This window comes from Nelumbo lutea, chromosome 6, assembly GCF_056320005.1.
Source record: "Nelumbo lutea isolate HS-2025 chromosome 6, American lotus-T2T, whole genome shotgun sequence".
NCBI lineage: Eukaryota > Viridiplantae > Streptophyta > Magnoliopsida > Proteales > Nelumbonaceae > Nelumbo > Nelumbo lutea.
The window spans coordinates 9,381,341-9,394,026 of NC_142689.1; the positions used below are offsets into that span (position 1 = coordinate 9,381,341).

A 12,686-nucleotide genomic window follows, 5' to 3' on the forward strand; every position below is an offset into this window, starting at 1 on the left:
AGAGGGGCTGAAGATGTGAAGGCTGTAATCCACATAAGGGCAATACAATGGCTGAAATCACTAGAGCTATTTACAAACTATACAGTGGAAGACATGCTGAGAAAGTGGGGTGAAATTGCAAACTGAACTCAGATCAAACCAGTAATAAGGGTGTCTTGGACTCACCCACCTGCTGGCTTCTTAAAGTTAAATTTTGATTGGAGTTGTAGGGGGAACCCAATACAATCAGGGATTGGAAGTGTTTTTAGGGATAAGAACGAGATCATTTCTGCCCTGTTCCCAAGCCCAATTGGTGTGGGAGATTCCCTTAGAGCTTAGATCTTGACAATTATGAAAGGAGTTCAGAAAGCCAAAGAATTGAATGTCAGAAAACTCATAATTGAAGGGGACTCGGAGGTGGTGATAGGGTGGCTGATTAAAAACAACTGCAGTTTATGAAATTACAGAAATGAAAAGAAAAAATTCAGGTGGCTGGTGCGGGAGATGGAAATTAGGATGCATTGGGTTAAGAGATCAACCAACTCTTTGGCTGATGGATTAGCTAAACAAGGGATAGAAAGGGAAACAGTGTTTTGGGCTAAGCTGTAACTTAATTGTTTCTTTTGTTTCCTTTTCTCTGTTTCTCTATTCGGAGGGTTTAAGTTGTACTCGGAAGATGAGAGTTTTTGTCTTCCTTGCTGTAAATAGTTTGAAGAAAAAATTAAAAAGAGCACATGGATCTCTAAGTCCAAACATCACTCCAAAACTGGCAAGTGGCTACACTGGTAAAATTTTAAATACAAGTAATATCTTGCCACAGTGCCGTATTAAAGGCTGAGGATGCCTTAAAAAATTTTGTTGCCATCCCAAAAACACTGGCCTCAAAAGCTACCGTAGCTACCGTATCTTGGTGCAGCAATCAAATGTTCAAGGACATTTCTAACAGAATTATACAATCAAGTTACATATCCAATGGTCCAAATATTCCCTCATCAGAGGACTGAGGATCTCCAAATATACCTTCAATCTTTGGTCTAGCAGGCTGATTTCTACTCAAGGGGAAGTTCCAGAATGAATCAGAATTCTCAAAAAATACATAGAATGCTACAGCCGAGGACAAAAAGAGTCCCAACAGCAGCAAATAGATTTGCCATTCTGCACAGAAGCAAACAAAAATCAAATATCAAACAAGCCCAGATAGCAACCCCATGATGTAAAATTTAGGTCCACACAACAGCTTATTTGTGAAACCACCAACTCATGATTTCCAAGAACCATCAATAAGGACATAAAACAGAGGATATTCATCTAAACAATTATACTTTGAGAGAGAGACCTTTCCAATCTGCAGGAACATTTAGCTTTGTAACCACAGCTCCCCAATGCTTAGAATTGGTGATTACCACTCTGCAATTTCATGGAGGAACATTAGAAGATCATGTATAGGGAGTTTGGAATCTCAAAACAATTAGATGAGAATTAAAAAAAAAAAAGAAAAAGAAAGAACAGAGAAAATTAGAAGTAATGGAGAATACCACTGAGAAAAAGAATATGAAATAATAATCATTGCCACCAAGCCTTATCCCAACTATATGGGGTCAGCTATATGAATACCGTTTCACCAGTCCATTCTGTTTAATGCCATATCCATTGTTAAATAATTGTAGCTTAAATAATTTCTTACTACTTCTGCGCATGTCCTTTTTGGTCTACCCCTTTTCCCTTTTAGACCCTTCAACTAGTAACAAATCACTTCTTACAGATACTGTTGATGGTCTTCTATGCACATGACCAAACCTTCTTAGTCTACTTACTCTCATTTAATCACCTATTGGAGCTCCTAAATTCCTACAAATGACTTCATTTCTGATCATATCCTTTCTAATTTTTCCACATATCCATCTCAGCATATGCATTTTTGCCACACTCATTCTCTGGACATGTTTCTTGACATCCCAACATTTTGTTCCATACAACACAGCTGGCCCTACACCTGTTTTACAGAATTTTCCTTTTAATCTAAGTGGTATTTGCTTATCACATAAAACTCCATATGCACTTCACCATTTTTCCCATCCTGCTCTAAGTCTATGGGCAACATCCTCTTCAATCTCTTCTTTGTTATGAATTATTGAACCAAGGTACCGAAATGGTCAATTGAGCCAATCTCTTCTTAAACCATGTTTTCTGGTCCAATTGGAGTGGAAGACTCCCTTAGGGCTGAGGTAATGGTGGAAGGGGTAAAAAGAGCTAGGGGCCTGAATATCGGTAAGCTGGTCAAAGAAAGAGATTCTAAGATAATGGTGGGCTGGTTAAAGGAAGACAAGATCGGGCTCTGGAACTACAGCAATGAGAAGAGAAAGTTTAAGTGGCTTTCTTTTGAATGTTTTTCAGATCCCTTGGGGAGTTAAGATAGTTTATCTCCCCTCCCTTGTATTTTAACCTCTTATATTAATGAAATGTTCCTGTTATTGATAAAGAAATGGTCGCATTGAATTATCTCTTGGTCTCCAATCCCTAGTGTACCCTGATTTGCATTCTTATTGTTATTATTAAATTTATATGCCATATATTGTGTTTTAGTCCTACATACTTTGAAATATCTTGTTTCTAAGGCATTTGCCCATAAGCTTAATTTTGCATTTAATCCCTTGTTGGTTTCATCGATTAAAATGATGTCAACAGCAAATAACATGCACCATCGGACCTCCTCAAAAACATGTTTAGCCAATTCATCCATGATCAATGCAAATAAAAAAGGGCTACATGCTGAACCATGGTGAAGGCCCATCATAACTACAAGTTAACAAGTGTACATAGACGGGTCACAACTACGAGTTACAAAAATTATCTTGATCTACAAGGGAGCAAGCCCCATGGTTCAATAAATCCCATCAAAACCATACAATATATTAAACACATTATCAACCAAGGAAGATGAGTAAAAACATTTGATATTGCAACAGTTTATGGTTCTGACCCAGTTATTACAATCAGATTAATAATGGAATAGGAATTTTTTTGTTCTTTTGAGAGCAGGGTTTGGGAGAATGGATCCTCTTAGGTGGAAAAGGGAGAGTTGTAATTCCTGACCCACCTAGAGATTCATGCCCTTTGAATATTATAGCAAAAGTCCACAGTGCAAAAATCTACATTTATTGAAACCATTATTCAACAACAGATCTGATAATGGGAAGGGGGGTAGCCAATTAAATCCCCCATATATTACCATGAATCAAGGAATGCAATTTGAGTCAAATTCCATGTTCTATCACCATGGCAATATGCAACATTTCTGTTCCTGGAGCTTCAATTCAATATTTGTAGCCTGTTAAAGAAAAGATTTTACTAGTCCTTTAATTACAGAAATATCATAATAAATAATTTCAGTTGCTCTTCTTTCTGCAGATTAATCCAGTGACCTGTCCTTGTTTTGAGATGTAATCAATGTGGAAGACCCCAGCCCAAATTTTGCTTTTTTTAGGTACATGACCTAATCATTTTGATAACTATTCTATTACCAAAAGAAGTGGACATTTACTGGGATTTACCTTTCACTGGGACAAAACTCTATCAATGAAATGCCTGAACCAGGGTGAAGCCTCTTACTCCAGTGGCAGACCTCCATTTTCTTTACTTCAACTACACATAAGTCACCATCTCTGCTTCCCCTGTGGTTATTACAAAAAGCCCCACTTTGTCAGGGAAAGTAAAAGCTAAATGCTCAACAAGTGCATGCAAATGTATAGTTTTTTTTTTTCTTTTGATCAGCAACACAGAATTGATTTTATTAATAAAAATAGGCATAAATACAAGAAGAGGTTGTGAAAAAAGAAAAACATAGATATAGAAAAGCTGACTCAACCCAGATATTACAATTGAGTTCTTTGTACCCCTTGCTTAGCTAGAAGCAAATGTATAAATACAAATATATAATTTTTCCAAATTCCAAGTTAAAAAGGATAGTTTTTTATCAGTCGAGAAATGTAAAGAATATCATTCTTGACATACAACAAAGAAGAGATTCAGCACATAAGATCATAGGTTGGAAATCAAATGGAAATTGTTTGGACTTTTACTCTAATCAAATTTTAAGTGATATTGTACCATGATCTTTTCTAATCATCAAATAGACAGGAAACTTTTAGGACAATGACATTAATTACAACATAAGACCTCATTAATAAACACAATTGTTAAGTAGATCCTATACTTGAAAACATAAAAAAAAAGGTGATGAAATCCTGCAGCTGACTATTGAGAGGCATACACGTCAGAGAGAAATAAATATTATTCTAAAATAGATGTCTAGAAATCTCTTCAAGCCAGGAAATGAGGCCTTACCTGCAACTTGTTTTATAAGTTCTAAAAACTTCTTATTAAGTAAACAATAGTAGAAAATGTTCTCCTCTTGATGGGAACTGCATGTCCAAGCAGTGGATCAACTTTTGGATTCAAAAGCTGAGGCTCCTCAACTTAATTTGATTTATTACCAGCAGAAGCTTCCAACATAGTTTTCATGACCCAAATTACACAGTTCAAGGATGCTTTAACTGGATGCCTCTTGGAAAGGTTTATTATTTGGAACCATTTTCTAAAGAGGCAGATATTTGGAAGTGGTGGTGGTGGTGATAGTTCTGGTTGGGAGGACCAGAAATATCTAGAACCAGAATGCATGTATTGAGACAGCTGACTTCAACTGTCATCATGAATCTTCGGCTATCCACTGTAGTAGACATTATCACAACATCATAGTTTTCGATTTCTACCAAAATGTTTCCATTTTTGCAGTATAGAGACATTCCAGGAGTGCAAAAGTAAGAAGTCTAATCAAACTTAAATAAGTCCAAGTTTAAATGCAGAATTTCAGCTCAAGCATGGAAACATTTTCACCAAATTTATCAAGTAATTATTAGGAAAAACCAAAATATAAGATAGAAAAAGAAAGTCGTTTTAATTAAAATATAAAACAAAATGAGAAACACTCTTCAAAATTTAAGAAAAACAACAAATCAAAGTAGAGAGAAGAAGAAGAAGAAGAAGAAACTTCTAGTGATTTTTATCCAACTAAAATTGCATATGCGGGAAAATTATATATCCCATTAAAATATAGAAATAAAAACACATGTTTATTAATAAAATAAAATAAAAAAAACACATGTCGTTTATCGCCTTAATCTACACATTGGATTAAATTTGGTATTCTTTGTATTGCCATATTTCAATGACTCTTTAATGGGGAACTATTCTCAGAGCTTCTAAGAAAAATAACCGAAGCCAAAGCCAACTAGCAGGGAATATATATATATCATAATATTTAAAATCTTCCTGCATTTCCCAAAATTATATTTGTAACAACAACAATTTAAACTTTGATGTGTCTAGACTCTAGACTTTCCCCCAGGTTTTATTAATTTCTTTAATCTCCCTCCTTTGACCTTTAGATTGGATGAAATAGTTAATCCATAAAACGGACACACATGGATACAGAAAATGGAGATATGATTTTCCATTTCCTAAAGTCACGGACACAGATACAGGTAAGGGTGTCCCACGTAAAATGCTTATATTATGAGTTTATATCCAGTTTTTTAAGCTAAATATCATTTCTCAAAACTTGTGTCTTGTCAAATTCAATTAAACTTCTAAGATATACATATTGTTTTATATTATAAATTATTAAAGCATACCATTTATGCTTTAGTAAGCGCTAATGTATAGAGTACACCTGGAAGTACCCATGCAGTACCTGGTATCATATTTGATATTGGTACGCTGCACATATAAAGGTATTTGGGTATCATAGAATATATTGCTGATAGGTTAATCCAAATGTGCAAAAGGCCTTTTTTTTTTTGTACAGTCATAGCTCCTTACCTTCCTATGGCATGATAGAAGGGATATCTTTTCCTTTTATAGGTATATGCATCCCCTCATACACATTTTGCCTTCAAGTAATACAATTTTATACCATTACCTTAAATGAACTAAAGAGATGCAAATTTAACCATCCAGATATATAAATGTGCTTAATTAGTAATTATTTAGAACTCAAATCAAATAGTATAAAAACAACAGTTAGCAGTCATTTTTTCAATATTAGAACATATTGTTGATCATTTATTTTTTTTAATATTAGAACAATTAGCAGTTTTTTTTAATATTAGAACATGTTATTGTTTGACCAGAAAACTATATCGGTGATATAGGAAACAAACAATGCATTACTGTCAACATAGAATAAGCTCTGGGAAAGCCATATTAAAAGGGGCAGAAAAAAGCACCATGATGACTTGGAAAGAATAGATGAATGCAAACAACATAACTTCAGAAATGAGAACAAGACCAAGTTCAGAATAGAAAAATTAGATCAACCAGTTCTTTTGCACAGACTGGTACACCTACATAAACAATGAAAATCAGCTATAAAGCTTATATAAAATGTTAGATGAGATTCTATGTGAATTTCTTATGCTTACAGTGCAAGATATTTTCCATCCAAGCTGGTTGAAAGGACAGAAGCGGGCTTTCGAAGTAGCCTCTTATGACCAATTCTATCCCATGTACTAATATCCCAAACTGCAGTTACTGGTTTATTGCCTGTTTTATCAATAACCAGTGGAGTTCAGAAATGAACAAGTAACAGGATAAAAGCAGAGAATGCATGTACAGTATTTTTCTTCTAAAAACAAAGAAGAAAACCTTTTTGAACAGTGCAGAATAAAAAGGGTTTAGTCCCATCCCTGGAAAATCGACAGCATTCAATCTTCTCATCCTGAAAATAAAAGGAAAAAAATGAAATGGTATGTTCTCTATGCCCATAAAAATGTAATAATAAATTCTGCTCTGCATGACACCACCATACAAGTCATACCGAGTTGCGAGTCAGAGATGTCAAAGGAACACCATCATTTGCTTTCCATATTCGTGCAGAACCATCAGTAGATGTTGAAGCAAGGAACTCTGAGTCTAAACTGGAGTATGGCAAGACAGGTTAGAGCATATGCAATTATATATTCAAATACATACCATAGATGAATCAATGAATGAAGAGGGGGCAATGCAGCCAAAACTTATGCACTTCTACACTTGCATGTAATAAATGCTGAATGCATGCACATTGATACTAAGAACCAATAAAAGTTTCACGAAAGATCAAAAGGGCAATAGGTGTTCTAATACTCCAAGAAGGGGTACAGAGAGAAATAGAGCTTAGTTGCAAGAAATTGATCATTGAAGGTGACTCAAAAGTGGTAATAGAGTGGCTATTGAATGAAGAGATAGTGATGTGGAACTACATTAATGAAATCAAGAAGTTTAGAACTTTAGATGGATGACTAATGGTTTGAAAGTGAAGATTCAATAGGTGCAAAGATTAGCCAATTCTTTGGTTGATGCCTTAGCAAAACAAGTGATTAATAGAAATCAAATGTTTTGGGCTAAATTGCAATGCATGGGATAAGGTGAGGTAGTAGGGACTGCCTTGTATTGACGGGATGCACAACTTGTACACATTTGTTTATTATTAATAAAATTTCATCCTGGTAACTGATAAGAAAAAAAGACATTACATATGCGTGTTAACATTCCAACAGAATGGACATGTATTAAACCCTACCTAAAATCCATGTCTTGAAAGGATTTGTGTGCTCTTGGCTCATCTAAAAGGATGCGCAGGCTTGGCCATTCAAAAATTCTAAGATGTCCATCCTACAGATAATAAAGAAATATGTCAGAGCAAATTGTACCAATGCAGACATAATTTATCCAGTGCACAAACTTTCTCTAAAATACTGTTTACAGTCATGGGCACAAAAAAAGAGCCTTTCAAAGGCACAAAGTTGATAAATAAGAACCAAGGGGGAAATTTAGATGTAGAGTTTCATTTGTTGACGTACCATTAGAACATTTCTGGTTTTCCTAGAATAGAGGGAAAAACTTCTTTCCTGCTCCTTGGAACAACAGAAATGTTCCACCAATGTTTGCTGAATGCCACCCAAGGTACCAAACAGTGGATTTCTATCTAAACTGATAAAAGTAAACATGGCAAAGCAGTGTTGCTCAGGGAGGGAAAAAAGTAAGGGGTGTGATTTGGGCATATCCCATTTTTAGTAAGGGGGCACACCCCTGTTTATGAGAAAAAAAAGTACATATTTTAAAAGACAAAGCACCTCCCATGTTTTGACCTTTATCCTTACAAACAGTGGCTTCTTTGGCTTCTCACTGTGGATGTGTAATTTAATCAAAAAAGGATGTGGCTAACAGTGCCATGTTCCCTTGATCATATAAAAGCATGTAGCAATATATCAAAATTTTATGCAAAAATAAAGTAAAATACTTAGATGTGCATATCTACAACTTCAAGTACTGGTGACTAATAAATAATCATTGTCTTATTGAAACAGTGTCAACCAAGAATATTACAAGTAGAAGTTGGAAGTTGGAAGACTTACCTCCCCACCACTAGCAAATCTTGAACCATCAGGGCTGAAAGCTAAGCATGTCTGAGGACCAACACTTTGCAGAGGTGGTATATCTTTGGCCACCAGCTTTATGTTTTCTTCGCCAGCACACACTTCGAACAATCTGTAAATTGCGGACAAAACATCATATTTTTCACCCCTCAGATTTCAAAGAATAAAACCTGATCCTAAAGGGCTCTGTTCAAATCCAGTAAAATATTACATGTACAGAGGTAATTTATCCATACACTTGGAACAATTTGCATGATATAATACCAATCCAATCATTGTCCAAAGAAAAGCAGAGCAGGGGAAGACTGAATAGGATATATATTTCAGGTAGCAGGATTAAGCTGAACTTTTACCACAACCTCTGCGGTTATTAGGTGTGCGATATTATGACAAATTGACAATAAGCTCTCAACAGTAAATCAGTTTCCAGAAATATTAGAAAATTAAGTAAAAAAGTCAAACCGTGCATATTTATATTTTAAAGAGAAAACTGCTAGCAAATTAAGATTAGAGAGGTGGCATCAACGTGTGCCGAAAAGGTAAAATTAATACAAAAAAAAAAAAAAAGAAAAAAAAAGAAAAGGTGAAATTAATACAAAAGGTGTCAAATAGCTTCAACCGGCGGCCAGTATTTTGTATTGATCAGAGCTAAACCTGGGCCCTTTGGGGCATAATGTAACTCCATAAATTTTGGATTAAGTCGTTAGTAATAATTAAGGAAGCAAGAAAAAAAAAATCAAGAAGAAACTAACTTGCAGCCAGCGGTGGTGGTGGAGCAAACGATGTCGTCCCCGCTTGGGTGAACCGCAATGCTTATAGGATCGCCTTCTTCTAACGCGTGAGTAGCCTAGGAACAAAGAGAGGAGAGGAGGAGGATTTCACAAAAAGGCATAAAAGAAGCAAAACCCTAAGAGGGAAAGGGAGAAAAGGTTGGACCTTGGGAGAGGATGAAAGAGAGGCAGTCTTGGCATCGAAAGAGAAGATGTGGAGCAGAGGTGGAGAAGAGTGACCACGCCGGGGCTTACCGAAGACGACGAGGTGGGCGTTTTCTGGCCGTCGGATCCAGGAAGCGCAAGTGACGGAGTCCTGATGCGATGCAGGGGCGTCCATGAATGGGCAAATGTTACTTGAGCCTTGAGGAGAGAGAGAGAGTTCTGTTGTATTTGTGGTCGATGAAGGGATGTTTGTAATAGTTTGGTGGAAAGTGGGAATGTAGAAGAGGATGACGAAGAAGTTTCAATGTCACAGAACTACAGAAGGTCGACTTTTTTGTTGTTTCCCAGTTAATCTCTTTTGGAGTCTGACTTTTTGAGTGAGAGTTAATATATTGTCTTGTCAACAATGTAATGTAACATCTAACATGCAGATTTCAGATTGTAACAAGCAAACCAGAAGAAAGAAAGGAAGGGATATTCCCCAAATTGTACCATTTGCCCATTTGGGTTGGCACCGGACCGCCGTATTTTATTGAAATCAAATAGATAAATAAATGAAAGGAGACGATGTTTTCGGGTCGTCGTCACTCGCCACGACACCTCTTCTCCTTTCTCTTGATTGCTTCCACACTATAAGTTAATTAATAATGACCAAGAATTTACTTTCAGAATTATCGTTGATGAACACGCATAACGCTTTTTGTTTTTGTTTTTTCGGCTTGGGTTGGTCATTGGTGTTTGGTGTTGGTGGGGAGATCGATCAAAGTCAAACAATAAGAATGCCAGTATAGACAAATGAGAGATGATGAAATGAACTTCATTCCCCTCTAAAGTCTACTTGTACGTTATTTGTACTTTATAGTTTATACCACCACGGAGGAGCGCTTGGCCTTTTTCTTATTATAATAATCTCTCTCCCAATGAACAAGCTTAGATTCAAGATAAAGCGGGTTTTCTTTTTTTCTGCAGCACCTCTTTCTCATTTCTTTTCCTTTCCCTTAACTAGTTTGGGGTTTCCAGGGATTTCCCTGGTTCACGTTCACCGGAAACAAAAACAATCTGCTGCCGCTACAGAAAATCACAAAGATGCAGATCAAAGATCACACCGTTGTACACAGAAAGGGCTGATTAACCAATCACATCAAGTACCCCGCCTTTCCCAAATCCCAACCCAACCGATACGAGCTAACAAAGAGAACACCCACAGATAGAAAAGATACAATGGACGAACATTGAGGATGGCTAAACTTAAGACACGGAATTAGATATTTGTCTTTTTTAAGAAACCTGAAATACTGTAAACACCGCAAAATGAGAACAACCCAGACGATTTAAAGTCGTATTCCACACAAAACAAAGCGTGTTGTATGCATCTGATCAAGTTCCGAGTTCCGAAAGGGATGACTTACATTTTTCAATGAAAACATCAGAGAAAACAAATATATAGATATCATATCATCAATTATCTATCTAATAAGCCTGAGAATATCTTGACACCCAGCATCTTGAAGCAACAGACACGAATGTCATCCATACAAGACCTGTAAAGCTGCAAGAACCCTGTGGGCAGTTCTCACGGAAGATACAAACATTGATTCATGGAAAATCTCTTGTAAGCAGCCAGGTGGGCATTAAGGCAGTTCCAATCCACCATAATCTATGCAAGCCCAGCTGCTTTCAAAGCCTCTTCAAAATCCTTTTCACTCTGCCAAGAAGGTACCTGCATCGCAGGGATTGAAAATAATGAGAGAGCAGTTGACACCAGGAAAAAAAATAAATAAATAAAACGAGCATTTCCACCAGCAAAAACAACACGTCATTTAACCAACATGCCAAATACTTTGTCTTTACCGCAAACAAAATACCTAGAAACATGTCAAAAACTCCTCCAATTTAACCGAAACAGATAAAAGATAGAGCCAACCCTTAACTCTTTTCTGCATGAAAGATTTTCAATATCAACATAGTTTACAGTGCCTTTCGAAAGGCTAAAATCTAAATTACCTCAGCAATTCGATGCCCAAAGTGTTTCTCAATCTTCTCCATGAGCATTTTGTCCCTGTCACTACAGAGCAAGTTGAACACAGCTCCTGTAAAATTAAATGAACCCATGAGAATCCTTTTATGTCTGTATCCTTAAAATTTCATGTTGCATAAGGATTCCGCAAAGACTGATTTAGAACCATTAGTTATTATCAGTGTTTAGAAAACCGGACCGGACCAGAGAGTTGAGCCATGACCCAGGGCCCTGACCGGTTTGGTCATACCCCAATAACCAGACTTGTTCAAAACCCACTGAAAACCAGCTAACCAACCGGTTGAACCAGAAAACCGGTGAACTGGTCCTGGTTTCATGAAACCACCTGAGTCCATACATAAGTGAAATTTTACAATGTTGTTAATAAGATTTGAACTCAAGACCTATTATTTTCACAAATTACTTAATTATCACTAATCCACCTCTTATGCTAATTAATGACTATTTATTATACATATTACATTATTATGCACGTATTTTAAAGAAAATGTAAGTTAAAAGATTTGAACCCTAGTCATTTGTATTAAAAATTAAGAAACTTACCATCCATCCACCATATTTAAGTACATTAAAAGTTGTAAAATATATTACATATAGTATTTATATGACCCGTATGATATATGATGCATATGCCGCATCATCATGGTTCAACCTCCGATTTGACCCCGGTTAACCTCTGACCCGTGAACCTCTCCCTTCTCCAGTTCTATGCCTGGTCTACCCCTCCGGTCCTCTGAACATTGGTTATTATAGCATATGACACTAGTCTTTTTTTTTTTTGGTCAAGACACTAGTCAGAATCAACCTCTTTAAGATGGAGTGTTTTTTCTTTTTTTAGATAATATAACTGAACTTTATTAAAAAGACGAGGTACATGAGAAGATGTACATCATGGCAAAGTGAAGTCAGAGATGTCGAACAGGCTACAAGGGAAGATAACTATTACTAAGCATTACATCCAGATGTGCACCAGATTTAGCTAAACCATCTAGCAACAGAATTCAATTTCCTCAGAACCCTAGACAAATTTACGAACATTGAACTCAGAAGTCAGAATATCTCCAGCCAAATAGTGATACAATCTCCAAGTGTTTCCCTCCTCTCCATGTCATCTGATAATGTTAGCAGTCTCCTATAATGGTTCGAGTCTGTAAGCCCAAATCTCTAGCAATGTGGATACCAGTAAGAGCAGCCAAATCTCTAGCAAACACTGCCAATCCTATCTCTGAACACTTCTCCAATTCCGGCTACCTGGATTGC

At 36.4% G+C, this 12,686-nt stretch overlaps 2 protein-coding genes across 2 annotated transcripts in view; both read right to left on the bottom strand.

Annotated features, from left to right (window-relative positions):
* Positions 1-716: 716 nt before the first annotated feature.
* PHF1 (phosphate transporter traffic facilitator1) lies at positions 717-10,570 on the bottom strand. The gene is made up of 10 exons (XM_088948864.1): positions 9,390-10,570; positions 9,206-9,300; positions 8,433-8,565; positions 7,598-7,689; positions 6,854-6,953; positions 6,682-6,754; positions 6,459-6,579; positions 3,531-3,650; positions 1,316-1,386; positions 717-1,134 (listed from the first exon to the last, which is right to left on the bottom strand). The coding sequence occupies exons 1-10, from the start codon at positions 9,561-9,563 to the stop codon at positions 941-943; spliced, it is 1,173 nt and encodes a 390-aa protein (XP_088804990.1). The 5' UTR covers positions 9,564-10,570; the 3' UTR covers positions 717-940.
* Positions 10,571-10,700: 130 nt separating this feature from the next.
* The window catches only part of LOS4 (P-loop containing nucleoside triphosphate hydrolases superfamily protein), a 34,811-nt gene continuing 32,825 nt past the window's right edge, over positions 10,701-12,686 (bottom strand). The window contains exons 7-8 of the mRNA XM_088948863.1: positions 11,393-11,478; positions 10,701-11,108 (exon numbers count right to left, since the gene is read on the bottom strand). Of these exons, the coding sequence (XP_088804989.1) occupies positions 11,046-11,108; positions 11,393-11,478 (149 nt within the window). The 3' untranslated portion in view covers positions 10,701-11,045. The remainder of the gene's footprint in view (positions 11,109-11,392; positions 11,479-12,686) is intronic.